The following is a 20,513-nucleotide window of genomic DNA, read 5'->3' on the forward strand; positions in this document are numbered from 1 at the left end:
AGAATATGTTTTACTGGGGTTGGTGTGTTTAAGCATACTAGGTGCTGTGATGAATCGCAGGTATTCGCCCCTTCTCATCAAGGGAGATTAATCCTTTATACCTTTGCACTCTTAGTGCCCGTGAACGCAGGATATTATTCCTTGCCTACTGCAAACTCTGCTTACAGCCAACCTGCACGATCGCGGAGTGGAGTTGAAACTGCTCAGAATTGTTATTTCACCCTCACTTAGACCCAGGGAATTGTTGTATTATATTGTGTGCTCACTAACCTTTCAGAATGCTTGTACTACTGTACTGTTCTTTTTTTGCCGTGAGATAAAACACTCTTTGATTCCGCTTGCTTTTGCAAATCCTATTATGTATTTATTTGGATTTGTATAGCGCGCAACAGCTCAGGAGCATCATGGCGCTTGTTACAGTGAGGGGTGACAACTTAGTTACATAGATAGCATAGCAGGCAAACATGTTGTGCTTTTAGAAGTACAGTTAGTTTGTAGCCCAGCATGAGAAGGGTGAAAGAGGAGACAGGAGGGAAACAGCGAGAGTTTAATTAAAGAGAGCAGTTTTCAGATTTTTACGAAATACATGGAGAGAAGTTTCTGCTCTGAGTGCAGAGGGGAGCACATTCCATAACTTAGGGGCAAGATATGGGAAGCCAATTCCTCCAGCTTTAGCTCTGTAGATGCGCGGGATAGTGAGTTGGTTGGTGTAGCATGTTCTTGTAGGCCTCGCTGAGGTGGATCTAGATAGCGTGTCTGAGAGGTAGGGTGGTGCAGTGAAGTTGATGCATTTGTGTGTGGTGGTAAGAATTTTAAGTGATACGGTCTTTGACTGGGAGCCAGTGAACATATTTTCTTGCTTGAGAGATGTGGTCTCTTTTTGGTATACTTAGGGCTGCCCTTAATGCATTATTTTGAGTGATTTGGAGTCTGTTTTTTATGGATGTACCGGCAAGCAGTGCATTACAATAATCGAGCTGTGCCCCTATGGTAGCACTCGGTATAGAGAAACAGTTGTCCTTAGTTAAGAAGGGTTTGATGGCATTGATGAGTTTGGTGCTTAGGGCGGAAGCATAGACAATAGCGCTGACTTGCTTGTTCTTGGACAGTGTAGCATCTATATGGACCCCTAGTGTCTTAACAGAAGAAAGCACTGGGATGATGCAGTTGTCGATATTGAAGTTGGCGTAGAGACAGTCTAGATTGGCTAGAGTGGATTTTTGGCCTGGAATAAGAATCTTTCTGATCCCCGTTGAGGCAGAGGCCATTGGTTGCCATCCAAGCTTGTATAGTGGCGTAGATTTGCCGAAGGGTAGTGGCATCTTGAATGTATGAAGCGGTTAGCGGAAGGAGCACTTGGCCGTCATCAGCATAGTTTGTGTTTGTGATCCCAAGTGCATCCAGTTCATCAAAAAGAGGCTTAGTGAAAAGATTGTAAAGCTTGGGGGCAGTACAAGATCCCCCGAGAGACGCCACAGTGAATGGTTGAGCTGCATTTGCTGTGTTGGAAAAGACTTTCATCACTCTCCCCTCTAAGAAGGAGGTGATTCAGGTAGCTGCATGCTCGGAGAAGTGTGCATCATGTGTGAGGGGTGTGGTGAGGGTTTTGTGATCGACGAGATCGAACGCCACAGAAAGGCCCAGAAGGAGGAGGCATGTGGGCTTGCCGTTGTCTAGGATTTGTTATTTGATTTTTTAGGTCTAACGGGGCGGTTTCAGTTCCGTGCCCTTTGCAGAATCCTGACTGCCTTTTTCCTAGGATGGAGTTGGTTTCTAGATAGAGTTGGATCTGGGTGTGAGCGGCTTTGTCTAGTAATTTGAGCAGGAATGGGACGGTTGTTATGGGCCAGTAGTTGTTGGGCTGGGAAGGGTTTAGTGTAGGCTTTATTAAGAGGGGGCGCACCCAGGCCTCCTTAAGGCCGCCAGGGACAATGCCTGATTTGAATGAGGAGTTGATGAAGGCGGTAAGGAGAGGGGCCAGTGGCTCGGCACAATCCTTAATAATGTTGGGGGGGATACATCGCCCTTATATTGCAATGGTTTGAGGTGTTTAAGAATGTCTATGACTTCTGCTTCAGAGATGTCTTTAAAACCGAATTTGGGGAATTTGATAGTTTTGCTGTTGGGCAGAGACAGTGCCGACTGGCTTTTGTTCTGGTTAAGAAGGGTTTGGTAGTGGTTTCGAATTTTGTTTTGTAGCATGTCTATTTTGTTTAGCATATGATATGGTATGATATGATTGTTTATTTATATAGCGCCAATACACAATGTGTTTCAAAGCGCTTCAAGGCAAGAGAGGGAACAAGGGAAAATACAACCACATTTTTACAGGCCATGAACAGTAAGGATGTGAAATTAACTATCGTACTCGGCCTGACGACATTTCCGATAGTGCAAGAGCTAAGACATAGATAAGGAAGGGTGGGGGAGAGTGGGAAGGAAATGGAAACAGACAGGCGACTACCGTACTAGGCCTAACGACATTTCTGGTAGAGCCGGAGAAAAACAAAAGGTGAGGGAGAGGGGTGCAGAAAGGGAGGGGAGGAACAAAACAAGCGACTATCATACTAGGCCTGACGACATTTCAGATAGTGCTGGAGAGGTGGTGGGGAGGAAAATAAACAGTAATAGGAGGGTGGAGGAAACAGACAAGGTTGTTATCATATTAGGTCCAGGGACAATTCTGATAGAGTAGGTGCATAGAAGAAAGTAAGGGGAGGAGATGGGAAAAGGGAGAAGGGAAATGAGGAGAGAACAGAGAGTAAGCAGTCAAAAAGAGTGGAGAAGCAAGAGTGGAGAGCGAATACAATTGCAGAAGTCAGTAGTAACACATAATGTTGCAAGCCAGGATACAAGATGAAGATGGGAATAGCATGATTCAGGGCCACCATGAGTACAAGATGCAAAGGAAGTCCAGCATGAGAGTTGAGAAAGAGTGACGCACCGTGAATGAACAAAGTCCATAAAAGTCAAATCCAGTATTGGCCACAAGACGGTGATGGTGAAGGAAGGCACCAGGTGGGCGGGGCTTGCTAAGTGGTGAAAAAGAGCAGCAGGCAGGAAGGCACCAGGTGGGGGGGGGTTTAGGACAAGTGACTTAGATCTACTTGCACCTGCTCCCTATCTGCAAAGGAAAAGAAGCTGGAGGGCTCCTTAAGTAGGGAAACAGAGCGGCAAGCAGGAAGGCACCAGGTGGGCGTGGCTTGCTAAGTGGTGAAAAAGAGCGGGAAGCAGGAAGGCACCAGGTGAGCGGGGCTTGCTAAGTGGTGAAAAAGAGCGGCAGGCAGGAAGGCACCAGGTAGGTGGGGCTTAGGCCTGGTGACCTAGATCCACTTGCACCTGCTCCCCATCTGCAAAAGAAAAGAGGCTGGAGGGCTCCTTAAGTAGGGAAACAGAGCGGCAAGCAGGAAGGCACTAGGTGGGTGTGGCTTGCTAAGTGGTGAAAAGGCGGGAAGCAGGAAGGCACCAGGTGGGCGGGGCTTAGACCAGGTGACCTAGATCCACTTGCACCTGCTCCCCATCTGCAAAGGAAAAGCTGTTACACCATGCTTCATCTTTAACAATTTCGCCCGTGCGAATCAGAGGGGTCTGTGAGTTCATTAACTTTTCACCATTTTCAAAGAACTCACCACACCGGCCACCAAATCACAAGACATTGCTAAAGACCAAACTTGGTGCAATTCCATACAATCTGCCCTGTTAAATAAAATTGAACTCCTACAAACAAAAATTAAGGAGCACCACAAAAACCTATCACAGCACCTCAAATCTACAACCACCACGAGCCACATACCTACCCTTAGCTCTGGGCCCCCATCCACCAAAGCCCCCACCATCCCGTTCAAATTCAGGGAGGTCACAGAACACGAAGTTATTGAGATAAGGAACAAGATCAAACCATCCAATTGTAAAGGAGATCCCTGCCCCGCAAGTCTGATCAAAGACTGCACTGAAACACTCGCCCCCTTCCTTAAATCATTCATTAATGCCTCCTTCAACGCCAATACAGTCCCAGACAGTCTAAAAGAAGCCTGGGTGCGCCCGCTTCTAAAAAAAAACCTACTCTCGACCCAGAAGTAGCTACCAACTACAGGCCCATCACCCCCTTGCCTTTCCTGCTCAAGATTCTGGATAAAGTTGCCTACACGCAAATCCAGGCATATCTTGAAACCAACCATATCTTAGGCAAAAGACAGTCAGGCTTCCGACCAGGTCACGGGACAGAGTCAGCCCTACTCGATCGAAAAATACAGCTTGCAGACACTATGGACAAAGGCAAACCGGCACTCCTTCTCCTACTGGATCTATCTGCCGCCTTTGACCTTGTCAACCACGATATCCTAGGCATGCACCTAACAAATGAAGCACACTTCTCCCCGGAAGCCATTGCATGGGTGGCCTCATTTCTAAATGGCAGACTCATGAAAGTCTTCTCAGACACTGCCTCTGCAACCCCTACCATCATCCACTCCGGAGTCCCCCAGGGCTCTTGCATCGCCCCCACTCTCTACAATATATTCACCCTCCCTCTCTTCAATGACCTCGACTGTTGTAACATAGCGTACACCAACTACGCAGACGACACGCAGGTATTACTCCCGCTAACTGGGACCTATGAAGAAGATGTGACGGCGCTAACCAAAATCTGCACAGCCATCCAAACCTGGATGGCGGCCAACGGCCTCTGCTTAAACGGTGACAAAACCGAAATCCTTGTAGTAGGGACCAACGAAATTCTCATTAAACTCCCCCCTCAATACAAATCCTTCAACATCGACAACTCCACCATCACAGTCTCCAGTCTGTCAAAACCCTAGGTATTCACCTAGATGCCTCACTATCTGTCTTGCCAGGTCAACGCCATAGCCTCTTCCTCAGCGCTCACCACCAAGGTGATAAACGCCGTCAAGCCTTTTCTCTCCACTAAAAACTGCCTGTCCATCGCCAGAGCCACCATAGGTACCAAACTGGAATACTGTAATGCCCTTTTCCTAGGCACTTCCGCCCACAACTTAAAAAAACTCCAAATCACCCAAAACAACGCACTCCGGGCAGCGCTGTCCATTCCCAAAAGCGAACACATCTCGCAAGCAAGGAAAGATGCTCACTGGCTACCGGTGAAGGAACGTATACTTTTCAAAGCCATGGCTATCACACATAGATGCCTCTCTCTGGATGCCCCACCCTACCTTGCAGAAAGAATCACACCAAAAGCCTCCATCAGACCCACCAGAGCTCACTGCACCAACATGATCCATGTCCCCACGTTTCAAAGATCCAGGGCGGGAGGATCCAGCTTCCAACACCTCGCACCAAAAAACTGGAACTCCTTACCTACTTCACTGAGGAACGAAAAATCATACCACACTTTCTGTAAAAACCTCAAAACCCTCCTATTGCTATAAAGTCCTCCACATGCACAGTTATGCTTGCACTGTAACCACAGCATAGCATAACCTCTAAGTTCAAGTTTTTTATGACCAGTGTTAATGCTCCCTAACACAGCTATGCTTGCACTGTAACCACAGCAATGCATAACCCTTTAACTTCAACATCCCACTGCAAATAACTGTTGTACTCTGTAACTATATTCCTATGTTATGTTCAAGATCAAGTCTGCTGTAACAGCGCCACGATGCCCCAGGGCAGTTCTGTGCGCTTTATAAATGCAAATAAATAAATAAATTAAAGATAGTGAAGAGTTCTTTGGATTTTGAGTTGGATTTGGATATTCGGCAATTGTAGGCTTCAGATTTAGCAGTAAAAATTGCATCTTTGTACTTTTTGGCAATAATTTTGAAGCTTTCTTTAGTGGTTTTACATGGGTTAGCCTGCCAATGTTTAAGAGCCTGGTGCTTGTTGTTACGTAGGTGTTGGAGCTCGTCCGTGAACCAGGAGTTTGAGTGTAAAGACTTTTTTTCCTTCTTTTCTTCTAATGGGGCAATGGTGTTGACTGCATAAGTGATTGTGTCCTTGAAAATATCAGCTAGGCCATTTGGGTCTTGCGAGAAGGGAGGTGCTAGGCTAGAGATAGGAGTGGAGGCTATCTGCTGTTAGTTTTAAAGTAGCAGGAGCAGGAGTGGCGGTTTTGGTACTTGGAGCTGTGGGGATGGTGAATTGTATGCAGTTATGTTCTGTCCAGGGGTAAGCAGTGTTGGAGGTAATGGTGGAGTCACAATTGTGGTCAACCACCCAGTCAAGGGTGCGGCCTTTGGCGTGGGTGGGAGTTGCGATTTTCTGGGTGAAGCCCAGATCTGTCAGATCTTTGGTGAGTGAAGTGGCGGCTTTATCAAGAGGGTAATTTAGTCCTAGGTTGATGTCGCCTAAGAGTAGGGTTTTAGTGGCTTTTTTAATATTTTCACTAAGTAAGTGTGTGATGTGTCCTTGGCAGTCAGCCAGGAGACTTGGTGGTCTGTAGATGACTTGCATGTTTATGGTGTTTTTGGGAGATAGTGATAGTTTGGCTGATAGTATGTCTGCATTACCCTCCCATTTGTGGGGTATAAGCCTAAAGGCAAGTGCCTCTTTGAAAATCAGGGCAACCCCACCTCCTATTTTAGTGAGTCTATCCTGTCTGAGGATGGAATAACCTGGGGGTATGGCTAGCACGATGGTCGGACCAGATGCCTCAAGTAGCCATGTTTCTGTAATGGCCAATATTTCTAGGTCCTGGCTTATGATAAGGTTGTTGACTTCAATGACATGGGCGGTAAGAGAGCGGACATTAAGCAGGGCGCATTTATATTGTGCATTTATATTAGCTTTGCGAGTGTGTGGGAAACTGCCGCTCTTTGAGTGTATTGCGGCAAACCGTGCTGCTGGTGTGCCACGTGGAACGCCTTGGCTCGATGGCTCATTCACCTTCGACATTCAAGCCTGCACCCCCTTCGCCCTGCTAAAATGGCCACCGCACTTTTGCACGACTGAACAGTTGTTATTGTGTATTTACATGGTTGCTTAGCAACCGCTTACGACGCTGCCCATTGGTTTTGATTGGGCCCCGCCGGCTGGTGGAAGCCGGCCTCCACATCTAAGGCCCTCATTCAAACGCCTTGTCCCAAGCCTGTTGGAGCCGGGAGGACCTGAGAACTGCTGCATGCACTTTGCCAACATTGAAGTGCCTTCTTTGATCCCTCCCAACACTTCGTCCAAACTTTGCTGACGCCAATGTTTGCCCGGCACATCTGAGTGCGGTCTCACCTTATGGTGAGATGTGCCCTATGCTTATATGAACTACTTCCTCTCGAACTATCTGCGGACGTTTCCCTTCTTATCCACAGTGTCTCCCTAAACGAAGGCTATCACCTTTGTGACCGTGTGAGCTAGCGCTCTCCGCCCCGCCCACGTCCTACCCTGGACACAGTGCACCTCCTATTCATCAATGCTTAATAGTGACCTCCAGTTTATCCTTTCCGTTACCTGAGCCTCACCAGTTGCTCCGAGCACTGCCGCACCCTAGCTCCTTAATCGCACGCCTATTTCTGGGAACAAACCCACTTCCATTGTTGAGCCTGAGCCACACAGTTGCCGATTGCAATAAACCCTGCAAAAACAGTATTCTACTGGTCTGCGCAAACGTTCAGGCAACTGAAGCCCGTATACCATCTTGCCATCACCATGTATGTCATAGCCGCCAGCCTTTCCCTGAGTGTCCTGTCCTTTTAAGGTGTATCCTGTTTCACCTGTGACCTTATTACATTGCCTGCTCGTCACTGCTGTGTGGATATTTTCAAAACGTAAATGTACTGTTATTTACTTTTGGATATTTTCAAAGCTGATTAATACTGTTATTTACTATTTGATCACCATTAAGCTCATTTGCCATGTAATCACAAATTGTAAACAACTACCACCATCAATGTCCTATAATTTCCCATCTTATAGCATTAGGAAACTTGTATTCAGACTCGACTTAATCTCCAACTGAATGACCAGAACTTTGTATGCAACCACTTGATACCCTTAATGTATCCTGTCTCAACATTTGTCACGCTTTACTGCTGCATTTGTCTCGGGAGGATAGCTTGTCTCAGGGGATAGCTAAGGGCAACGTGCTCGCCTTGGAAGCAAGACGACACAGAGCACCACAGGTTCGATCCCCGAGTCTACGCTTAGAAACCTCTGGGTATTAAGCACGTTATAAATAACCAATCATATTATATCATATAATCAATGTTCTGGCCTCGTGATTGTGCATCTAGCTTCCCCTACCTTCCTCCTAGCATATCATTATACTCACTTACGCTTGGCCCTCAAAACTTGACAGCAAGCAGCCCTCCACTTCAGAATTTATGGCCAATTTGCAAGCTTTCACTATGGCTACTTTCATGGATCTACGTGATCCGACCACGGCTGATTTTACTGCGGCCGGAAAGTTTGCATGAGAAAGGTGCGAACCACCAAAAGTTTGCACCTCTCTCATGCAAAGACATGTACATACCCACACCCCCACCCCCACCCACACCACACCCCTCCACCCACAACACACCCCCACCCACGCCCCCAACATAAACAAACCCCACTTACCTTTTTCTTCACTCTGAGTCCCTGCGGCGCCAGTTCTCTTTCACTTCCGTGATCGGGAACTGGTGCTGCAGGATCCTTTCCTTTTTCTTTCTTTTACGGGGGCTGTTGGTTTCAGCTAGCACGATACATTTGTTATGTGTCTTTTTTAGCTTGGAAAATTGCCTCTTTGTTAAGGGATGCTATGATAAGGCTGTCCGCCGCAAACCCTGCTCATTATACTGTAAAGTATAGGGAGAACTTTTGGTGTTCGAACCTTTGGTGGTAGCATTTGTAGAACTTTTTGTTCATGCGACCGTTTAGTCTTTTTGTACAATACCACTCCTCAATGCTATTGCAACTATGAAATACCTCCCTCATTGCGCTACCAGCCAACAGTCTAGACCTAATATTGCGGACTCGGTGAGTAACAACCACCTCACCCCTAGGCAATGGCTACTTCCTACCATCACTGTGAAATCTAGGCTTGCTATGTTATGTTCAGCACACTCTACCTCCTTGAGCCCACCACTGTCGGAGAATATTACACCTTCCACCCGCCTGCCCCCATGCCAACAGCATACTATCAGCACCATGTCCAATATCACAGCGCTATCCCCCAACCCATACCTCAATTCACCTGCCCTATGGTTGGAACACTTCGCTTCCAAACCCACCCCTAATCAACCGTGCACCGTGCAGCTCAGGAACTTCAGATTAGGTTCTAGACTCCCCCCCACGCAGCCCACCAATCACACCCACTCAATACTATTGACAAATCCCCCAATACTTCTAGAAAACACACACAAAGACTGAAGTTAACAGGCATCAAGAACACCATAATGAAAGTCCCCTAATAACAACATTAACCCTACCTTCGCCAAAGACATTACGCTTAAGGGTGCCCTTGTCAATGCTAGATGCCTCCCTGCCCATGCGCTGGATATTGCAGATTTTATCACAGCACAAGATATAGATTTCCTAGCCATTACGGGGACCTGGTTACATGTAGCTGCTGGTCCTCTACTCCCCCTTGCCATCCCCATTGGTTACTCCATCATTAGATGCGACCGCAATACTAACTAATCCAAAGGCGGAGGTGTTGCCTTCATTTCTAGAAGCTCCCTTGGCATTAGACCCATCCCCAATCAGCACATTCCATCAGCTGAGCTACTGTCCTTCAAATTACCTGTCTCCCTGACCCAAACCATTACAATGCACCTTATCTCTAGACCTCCAGGACCCATCTCCACCTTTGCTGAAGACATCACCACCCTCTCATCAGCCGACACCAAGCCTAATTCACAAATTATCATACTAGGGAATTTCAATCTTGGTTTCCTAGATCCTAATGACCACAAAGCCCTGGCCTTGCCAGTACCTTAACTGGCTTGGGTTTCTCCCATCTCATTCAGAATCCCACTCGTAACAAAGGGAGAACCCTTGATTGGCTGGTGGATCTGAACTGCAGCATCAACATAGAGTCCAACACACCATGCGCCTGGTCAGATCACCACATGATAACCTTTAACATCAAAGCCAACACTCATTGCTCTATACAGAACATTGCACGTTCTGTTTGCACGCGAAACAAAAGGTACATAAGAAGGGAGAAATTGCTCTGACTCATTCTACCTATACTAAACAATGTTTCAGTGTTGTGTGCAGACCCAACAGTTCTAGTTGATACCTTCAATCAAACTATACTTAAAGCTCTGAAGACCATTGCCCCAGCAAAACAGCGGAAACCCAAACCCTGTGCACATCTCAACACATGGTTTACACCACAACTTGGCAAGGAAAAGAGGAACGCTGAGACCCGATGGAAAAGCCTTCCCACTGTAGCAAAAAAGGACAGCCTTATCATAGCATCCCTTAACAACAAAGAGGCAATTTTCCAACCTAAAAAAGACACATATAACAAATGTATCGTGCTAGCTGAAACCAACACCAAAGAGCTCTTTAAGATACTTAAAGAACTTGAATCACCATCTGCCCCACCCGACACCTGTAGCAAAGATAGTACATGGTGCTCCAATATACAAAAAGCACTCCTTGACAAAATGACCACATTACAAGCCAAAATCAATGCTAAAAAAAGTAGTTTACCTACTGTCCCACAGCATAGTATTCCCAATGGAAAGACCATGCCTCCACCTCACACCCATAAACCTTTTAGTTTTTCGCCACTCTCTATTAAAGAGGTTGAAAACATCACCAAACTCATACCCTCCAATTGCTTGGGTGACACGTGCCCAGCTCCTATCATCAAGGAGGCTTCCCATGAATTAGCACCTTTCATAACCACCTTCATAAACTCATCTTTCAACACTGGCACTGTACCAGATAACCTCAAGGATGTGTGGGTCATCCCCCTACTCAGAACAACGTCCTTAGACCCGAGCACACCTACAAACTACAGGCCTATCACCACTGTTCCCTTTTTACTTAAAAACTTGGACCGTGCTGCCTACCTGCAGATCCAGGATTATCTTGAATCCAATAAACTCCTTGGCTGTAGGCAATCTGGATTCTGACCCAAGCACGGAACAGAAACAGCCCTAATCGATTTAAAAACTCAAATTGAGGACCTTAAAGATAATGGCAAGCTGGCCCTCCTACTACTGCTAGATTTATCGGCAGCATTCGATCTTGTCAATCATCAAATTCTTCGGCCATCATCTTAAATCTGCAGCCCACTTCTCCGACAACGCTACCACACGGATTAGATCCTTCCTGGCCAACAGATCTGAGGGTCTTCTTCCCAACGCTTCGGCGTAACCCTCACCAGTCCCATGTGGGGTCACTCTAGGATCCTGCGTTTCTCCTACACTCTACAACGTGTTCACGAAACCACTTTCCGATATTCTTGACTATTTTGGTGTCACCTACACTAACTACGCAGATGACACCCAAATACTCATCCTTATCACTGGTGATCACACAGTTGACACCAAAGTTCTAAACAAAGTCTATCGGGTCATCCAGGGCTGGATGGCAAAACACAGGCTCTGTCTTAATGACGACAAGACAGAGTTACTCATCCTCTGTTCCCAACGCAGACTCAATAGTCTAGATCCTGCATTCAAATCTTTCATCATCGATGGCAATACCATCAAGGTATCCAAAGACACAAAACCTTAGGCATTTATCTTGATTCAACCCGATCTCTTAGTAGACAAACCAATGCTGTAATCTCGTCTTCAGCCTACACTTGTAAACGTATTACAGCATGCTGACCCTTTCTCACTACGGCTAACTGTACCATCCTTGCCAGAACCCTCATATCGAAAATCGACTATTGCAATGCGCTCTATCTTGGAACCAGTCAACGGAACATTAATAAGTTACAGGTCACACAAAACAACGCTATTAGGGCAGCATTAAATATGCCAGAACTAGCATATCTGACACCAGACGGAGCCATCACTGGCTTTCGGTCTCCCAAAGAATCTAACTTAAAACTTTAGCGATCATGAACAAATGCCTGGCCAACCATGCTCCAAAATACCTGGCCAACCGCTTCACACCTCCATTCGCCCACTTACAGCAGCACAAGCCAACTGTCTTTCACTTCCAAGATTCAAGCTTCAGAAAGCTGGGGGTGCCAGCTTCCCCGTCCTCGCCACCAAATTGTGGAATTCGCTACCCAACCCCCTCAGATCTGAATCCTCCTTCCACTCCTTCAAGAGAAAGAGCTGGACTCTTAGCATCATTTTGCCATGCCATTCACCTGATTATAACAACTTACACTGCTCTTTCTGCTTGGCCTGGCTAGGCCTTGCTGTATCATCTAATACTTTGTAAATATCCTGTAATTATCCTGCAATTATCCTTTTATTTTCTTGTACATTTTGTGATTTGTATATTGCCTTATGTTCGCTGTATTTCATGCTTCTGTAACTTGTAAAAAAAATGCGCCCAGATGCCTTTGGGCCAGGTGCACTATACAAATAAATAAAATACAAATACTGCGGTATGCTACTAGGTCCACACCTAACATACCATGACCTACAGAAATGCTAGACTTGGCTCACGTACATTTATTAAGAACACTCAATGCCGCAAAATCCATCCCACCAAACATGTATCATTCAATACTGATCTCCCTAGCACAAACAATACCAGCTTAAGCAATATTATGCCTGCGCAGGCAGCTAAACTGACCCCCTCCGCATTGCCCATGCCTTCAGAGACCTCTCACATCAAAGGAGCACTTATCAACGCTAGGTCTTTGATTGCCCGTGCGCTAGATATAGCAGATCGCATCTCAGCCAATCACCTCGACTTTTTGGCAGTCACAGAAACGTGGCTTCACCCAGCAGCATGGCCATCCCTCATGCTAGCAGTTCCTGAAAATGTTTCAATCATCAGAGTTGACAGGACTACCAGCAGAGGTGTTGCTATTATTGCCAAAAACTCACTTGGCATCAGAGAATTTGATAGTCTTCTGGAGAACTCCTCTCTGTCAAACTTCCACTATCTACTGCATGCATATTTCTTGTCCACCTTCTTTACAGACCACCTCGCCCCAAGTTCTCTTTCGAGGAAGACATCACATACCTCCTCAGCCAGAATACCAAACCTACATCCCAAATCATGCTAAGTGACCTGAATCTTGGCCTATATGACCCTCTAGATGTTAATGCCACGGGCCTAGAAAACTAACTTTCAGAACTAGGCTTCTCACATCGCATATTCGACCCAACTCACTGCAAAAGCAAGATTGGGTAACAGATCTAAATTGCAATACAAAAATCATCTCAAACTGTGTGTGTGCTTGGTCAGACCACCATGTCATATCCTTTGAGATTCATGACACTTGTCAGCCTCCACCAAACGTCCAAAGGGTCCCCTCTGCCTTAGCAAGAAACAACAGGCTGATCACTCTGGAGAATATACAACCTTTACTCCAGCCTATCACCATCCCTCCTGCAAACTTAGAAACGGATCCTTCCAAACTGTTGGACTTATACAACAGAACCTACTCCAAGCCTTATACCATATAGCTCCCCTTAAATCAAGAAAAGCCCAAGCACACCTAAACAAATGGTTCTCACTACAACTGAAAACCCTTCGGAAATCTAAAACATGTGCCGAAACTAGCTGGAAGAAAAATGTGTCAGTCCATAGGAAGGAACACTTCAACACTGCCTCCTCTGCCTACAAAGCTGCTATTCTGAAAACCAAGAGCGACACCTTCAATATTAGAATTCAAAATGCCAATTCAGGTCCAAAGAACTCTTTGCCATCCTCAAGGAACTGGAGTCACATATATCTCCTCCGAACTCGTGCAATAAAGATGCGACAAAATTGCATTACTTCAAGAGAAAATTGAAGCAAAAAAATGTACTCTCGCTTCAACGGCCAAACCAAGCGAACTCTACTCTTCTCCCTCAAAACCTTGCAGCCTATTTGACTTCACCCTAGTCACCACCAAAGATGTAGAAAAGATCATTGCAAGCCTTAAGCCGTCTAGATGCCAGGGTGATATCTGCCCTGCCACTATTATAAAGGAAGGGGCTAAGGAATTTGCTCCCTTCATCACCTCTTTCATTAACACCTCATTTGCCTCATGCTCTGTTCCTAAAAATCTCAAAGATGCATGGGTCATGCCTCTCATCAAAAAAAACAATCTCGACGCAAGCATTCCCACCAATTACAGACCTATAACAACCGTGCCTTTTCTTTTGAAAATCTTGGACAAGGCAGCCTACATCCAAATACAGTTCCATCGCGAAGCCAATAATCTTCTAGGCCTTCAGCAATCCGGGTTCAGACACGGCACAGAGACAGCCCTCTTGGATCTAAAAATCCAGATGGATGATGCTAAAGACCATGGAAATCCGGCCATACTCCTCCTGCTCGACTTATCGGCAGCTTTCGATTTAGTCGACCATAGCATCCGAACCACTCATCTAATTACAGCTGCCTCCTTCTCCACTAAAACTGCTGCTTGGGTCCATTCTTTTCTCTCTGAACCATGAGAGTCTTTGCCCCTTCAGCTTCAGCAGAACCTTCCCCAATCGCATGCGGAGCCCCGCAGGGCTCTTGTGTCTCCCCAACCCTCTACAACCTCTTCACAAAGCTTCTGTTCGACCACTTAGATGGCTTGGGCGTATTTTATACAAATTATGCGGACGATTCGCAAATTCTCATCACACTATCGGGCTCATACGACAAAGACTCTTGACTCCTAAATGAAATATACTCTAGAATTCAAGCATGGATGGTTAAAACGTACGCCCAATACACTTCCTTTAACATTGATGGGAACAACAGAGAGTGGCTCCAGACGTCCCCGTAGAGATAAGGTGAGTGTAACAGAAAGCAAAGCCTCCTTTGAACCGCTGCCGGGCGCCATGGAATCCTCCGACATTGACCAGTTAGCCCAGTTGTTGGGAGAGTTACGAGCCGAGGTGCATGCCGCTCGGCAAGAGACCAAGGCCTTAAGAAGGGAGTTAGTCGTGAACAGGATCGCACGGACAAATTAGCCAGGCAGCTGCTCCAGACACAAGCTGGCCAAGCCCCACTACCAGGGAGCAATCCTACGGTGCCGGTTCCACAGGTACCTCCTGTGCAGGTTGTCGTTCCTGGAGCAGTTCCATTGGCTCCGCCTGAGTGGTTCTCAGAAGAACCAATTAAATATGCGATTTTTATGAATCAGTGCCATTTGCACTTATAGACCGGGGGTGTGTCCTATGGACCAGTCGAAGGTCGCTTTTGTGCTATCATAGCTCGGAGGGAAGTGCTGCAGATTGGTCGATTCCTTTGGTGAATCGGGATGACCCTCTATTACGGGATTTTATGGGATTCCAGCGAGAACTTGAGAAACTATTTGCCCATCATACTCGGGGCCAGGCCCTGGACAACGAGGAGTTATCACTCTGACAGGGCAGCCAAGATCTGTTGACTTGCATAGCCACCTTCAATAGATTGGTTGCGGAATCCAATTGGCCTGAGGAGAAAATAACCACTTTATTCTACCGGGGCTGCGGGGAGAGCTGAAGGACGTCTTAGCCCAAGTGGTGAATCCTCCTGATGGATGTGCGGAGTATATTGACTTGGCTGGGCAATTAGATCATAGGCTACAGGACCGGAAGACCAATCGAGCTCCGTCAGAAGGAAGAAACATTTACGTACGTACCAAAGAAAAGCAGTCCCGTCAGCCTGAGAACCACCCAGAGTCCAAGCAGATCGGTGGGGTTACGTAGTCCTCTTACTAAAGCAGAGAGAGAAAAAAGAAGGCCGCAGCAGCTATGCTTGTACTGCGGTAAGGCTGGACACTTCCTGCGTGATTATTCCGTGATACCCCAGAGGAAATCAGTAGGTGCCTTGAACAAGGAGAACGATGAACAGGTCTCGAACTCCAACGCCCGGCAAGTGTAGGGGTCCACTTGCCGAGCAGAGAGGATATACATACCCCACATCTAGTCATCCCAGTGATCTTGATCTGCCATCAACAGCCATCAACAGCTGTCCCGGATGCATGCTCTGGAGGCGTATGTGGACAGCGGAGCAATCAGCAATTATTTAGACCAGGACCTGGCAAGTAGGATAGGTTCGATCCCCGGGTCCGCGCTTAGAAACCTCTGGGTATTAAGCGCGTTATAAATAACCTATCATATCCTTACTCTGTGCAGCTGTATTAATCTCATCCTACTTTTACCCTCCTACCACCATGGACTCCTTCAATGACAACATTTTGCATCTCCTAGCAGACCTTAAAGGGGCAAAAAGTGCAACTCTGTCTGACCCTACTAATGTTAAAGGCAACATCTTGGATTGGATTGTCACATGAAATCTCAAGGCCCAAATAAATAATACCACCCTCTGTATCTGGTTCTATCATTTCCTGATCAATTCCGACATCGATCTTCAAACTCCTCTTTCTAAATTGCCCGATTCCCCCAAAATTATCATGAATTGAAACGTGAAGAAAATCTCAACCCACGACCCTGAGGAATGCATCACAGACTTCATGCTGTTAACCTCGGAGACAGACTCCCCTGACACACTAATCGAATCCATCAATGAAAAATTCACCCTTTTCTTGGACAAACTTGCTTTTCTCAAGTCTAGAGCCGTTCAGGGCAACCCAAACCATCAAAATTGGTTCTCACCAGAACTTAGATCTTTAAAAATTAAAAAAGGCAGAGCGGTGTTGGCTTAAATGCCCCTCGTCTGATAATAAAAACATCTGGAAGTCTCTTGAGAAAGCTTATAAAGATGCAATCACAGAGGCCAAAAAGAACTTCAACAAATTTCAGAAGCTAATAATAAACCCAAAGACGCTCCTCGAAAAACCCAAGGTCCAACTGACACCGTTGCACCCTCTAACGTAGACTGCGCCGAAATACAGGGTGCATTTCAAGACAAAATACTCAAAGCTAGCGACAAAATCCACAGTCAGATTCCGGCTAAATCAAGCACACGCCTCCAGGGACTGCTGACGCTCTCTCCCCAACATTCAGCGCCCCCTTATGACTGCACTTCCTTTAGCTTTACACATGCACCCAATAGCTGGACCAGATAATGTAATTCCTCCAAACCTGATCCTAGATGACAAGGATATCTTTGCCACATATTTCTGGCCCGATTTGTCAATGCCTCTCTTTGCAAACATGTGGTTCCTGTTGGTATTAAAAACGTCAGTCACTCCCCTTTTGAAAAAACCTGGATGGGATCCTAAGGACCCTGCTAACTTAAGACCCATCAATACCTGAAACTTTATTCTGAAAATACTAGATAAAGAAGCAACCCGTTGGATCCAATCCTACGTAGAGACTATGAATATTCTTCATCCTAGGCAATCAGGTTTTCGTCCCACCCATAGCTCAGAGACTGCTCTCGTTGATCTTCAGAGCCATATGCTAAGCATCATGGACCGTGGTAAATCTGGTCTCTTGGTGCTTTTACACCTATTGGCCACGTTTGATTTACACAAACGACTTGTACAGATCCTTAGGGACTCCTATCATCTCTCTGTCTTAACCTGCAAATGGATACTATCCTTCCTGACTGGTAGACAATCCAAAGTTTGCTGGGGGAACACTACCACAGAGTCCATTCTTTCCACCTGTGGGGTGCCTCGGAGAGCATGTATGTCCCCCATACTGTTCAATTTATACATCCCCTCTCTCTGCAGTCTCCTAGAAAAATCTGGAATTTGTTGGAACAATTACGGCTGATGACACCCAGCTGGTCTTGGAGCTCTGATGATTATGCCGCTGATAACCTACCCCTCCAAAATATCTATGCTTAAATAGACACCTGGATGGTGGGCAATCGAATGTGCCTAAACAAGGGCAAGACCGAGCTTCTTATTTTTGGCTCACCCCAAGAAAGGGCCAAACTCCCTAACTGCTATCCATCATTTTCCATCCAAGACTGTTGCATTTCAGTTAAGGAAAAGGTCAAAACACACTGTGTACAAACTGATTGTGCACTGAGTGCCGAAGCTCATGTGCACTTAGTTACCAAAAACTGTTTGTACCACCTAAGGCTCCTTAGGAAGATTTGTCCTTATCTTAACAAGGAAAACTCAGCCACCATTGCTAGGGCAACTATTCTGTCAAGAATAGACTACTGTAATGCACTCCTAGTAGGGGCGGAAAAAACAAGCACTAGTACCGTCCTCCCAGCATGAAGACTTCCACTGGCATGACCCCCCGGCACTTACTTTTCAACCCCTCATTGGTGACCCCTCAGTAATTGTCACCATTGGGAATTCTTCAACCTGCAGCTGCTGCAGCTTCAGTTCTTTAACGTCACTTAGTCTCCAGGGTCCCTGAACTGAGCCTGAAGTATATGTTCTGCATGTCTGGCTACAGGGACCGCCCTTGCTAACTTTGCTCACTGTAACACTTCTGGCTGCTCCTCCAGGCACCCCTCTTTGCAGTCTCAGATTCTGTGCTGTTATGATCTGGTTTCTCCTCAGGATTTCTTAGCCATCCCCATCCTCACTTACAGGTCTTTGTTCCGCCCTTTGTGGCCCATTGACTTTTGTGACAGACCTTGCCCATTCAGGCAGGAACTGCAACCTCTCTGGCTGCTGGCAACAGAGCTGTGCCCTACACTCTCCAGATTGGCATATTGATGAGTCATTGTCAGAGCAGGGATTCTATCTAATGGTTCACCTCCAACTTCTTCTCTATTGGGTCCCCACATGCAGACTTTGAACTTTCAGCTGGTCAACATAGGGCCATCTACTTCTGTTGGGTTATTAGGTTGTTATTTAGGGCCCATGATAATTGTATGTGCTTTTGGGACTCACTACAAGGCTGGTTGGACCGGATGGACTTATTTGAGCACTGTCCTTAAGTGGTTGCATAGTCTATAATTCTGAAAAGGAACTCTTATTACCTGTAATATTTTGTAGGTATTACTTTGCTCAGCTTTTATGTAAAGAGTATATCTTTACATATGTATGATGCGGATGTTCCCTTATTGTCTGCTTATCCAGAGGCTTATTGTACCTTTAAACTTTAAACCATCCTTGACCGCTCAGCCATATTGCCCGAATAGTCAAATTAACTCTGAAAAAACACTGTGTAAACCAGCGTCGGTTGATCCATATGGCCCCTACAAATAAGTCCTCTGAAAAATCTCACTAACAACTGGTGGTACCAGCGGGATTCCGTTTTTTAGGACTCATTGGACACCTGATGTAGGTGTCAATAAGCAACATAAAGCAAAGATGAAAATAGCAACTGCAAACCAACTACATGGCAATACAATTGTATAGCCTACCTACCTTTTAAGGTTGACAAGGTGAGTTCTAGAGCACATCTAAAGGTTCTGGTGCAGACTCTCTGACTAGGCCCAAACCTCTAAGCAGTAATGTGAGCATGTATGTGTTTGTGGATGTTGGGATGCTGCGTGATGTATCTGGGAGGCTCAAGATACTTGTCTGCTTTGCCTTCTTCCTAAGTCGTGTTTGTATTCTTGACTTTCTTATGAGCGTCTCCCTACAATGAAATGGCACAGCACCTGCTTTTGTTACATCACTCTAATCAGAGCTTTACAGAAATGCCTAGCTGTGGGCATCTTAAGACTGAAGCAGAGGAGGGATAACGTGAGCTCCTCACTGTGGTGATGCGTGTGCTGGACGGATACCTCACTGCAATGGTGTTGTACAGCATATTACTATGGGCATATCCTTCCGATAGTGTGACATAGGCTCCATTTGTGGGCGTCTTCCTGCTAGTCTATTGAGAGCTAGGTCAGTACTGAAAATGCATCAAATGATTATCCTCCATTCAAATTGTTTTTGTTCTCCATTTAGGAGTTGGAGAATGCAGAGTTTATCCCGATGCCTGATGGTTCTGCCCCGCTGAGCCTGGAGTTAACCGAGCCAGAGAAGTCCACACTTCCTTTCGAGCAGCTGCAAGGGATGGCGACCACTCCAGAACCACTACCTGTTTCGGAGAGTTTCAGCAGCGATTCGCCGGTAATGAGATATCTAGTCGGATGGAGGAATTGGGAAATGGTTGTATGTTGGAGATGGCAGGACTTATGTATGGCATTCAAATAAGGGATTGTGAAGGAAGATCTCGGGGTGTTGCAATCGTTTCTATGAAATTGTGTTAATGACCCGATAAAGTGTAGGGGCGGCACCACTCAGAGAGGGTGGCAGGTGAGTCTCCTGAGGTCATGAAGATAGAGGGGGTCAGCAGTTACCCTCTTTATGATATCAAGTGCTGCTGGTGAATGGTCTATCCTTTAATAACAAACGGATGTACTCGTGAAGCTATTTTGTGGGGCTCTGTCTGTCTGTCTTGTCTGTCCTAGGAAGATTGTCCTAAGCATTGTTTAATGCCGAGCGTGCAATATTGCACAGTCCCTTCCATTCTGGTCATGTCTGTTGCTCTCTTCTACCCATTACTTTTGCTTCAAGTTATGGCCACTTCAGGGTCTGGTCTTTTGCAATCGCTCATTAGATCGTAGTAGTCAAACTGCAAGGCTTCAGGTGTGAATCAGTCACTCAACCTCACCATTTAACACTCCTA

At 46.2% G+C, this 20,513-nt stretch overlaps 1 protein-coding gene across 1 annotated transcript in view; it reads left to right on the top strand.

The window, feature by feature from the left end:
• The window catches only part of NEK9 (NIMA related kinase 9), a 311,507-nt gene that overhangs the window by 222,095 nt on the left and 68,899 nt on the right, over window positions 1-20,513 (top strand). Inside the window, exon 20 of the mRNA XM_069638052.1 lies at window positions 19,790-19,954. Coding sequence (XP_069494153.1) covers window positions 19,790-19,954 — 165 coding nt within the window. The remainder of the gene's footprint in view (window positions 1-19,789; window positions 19,955-20,513) is intronic.

The sequence above is a fragment of the Ambystoma mexicanum genome, chromosome 14, assembly GCF_040938575.1.
Source record: "Ambystoma mexicanum isolate Mex_15411 chromosome 14, UKY_AmexF1_1, whole genome shotgun sequence".
Classification (NCBI taxonomy): domain Eukaryota; kingdom Metazoa; phylum Chordata; class Amphibia; order Caudata; family Ambystomatidae; genus Ambystoma; species Ambystoma mexicanum.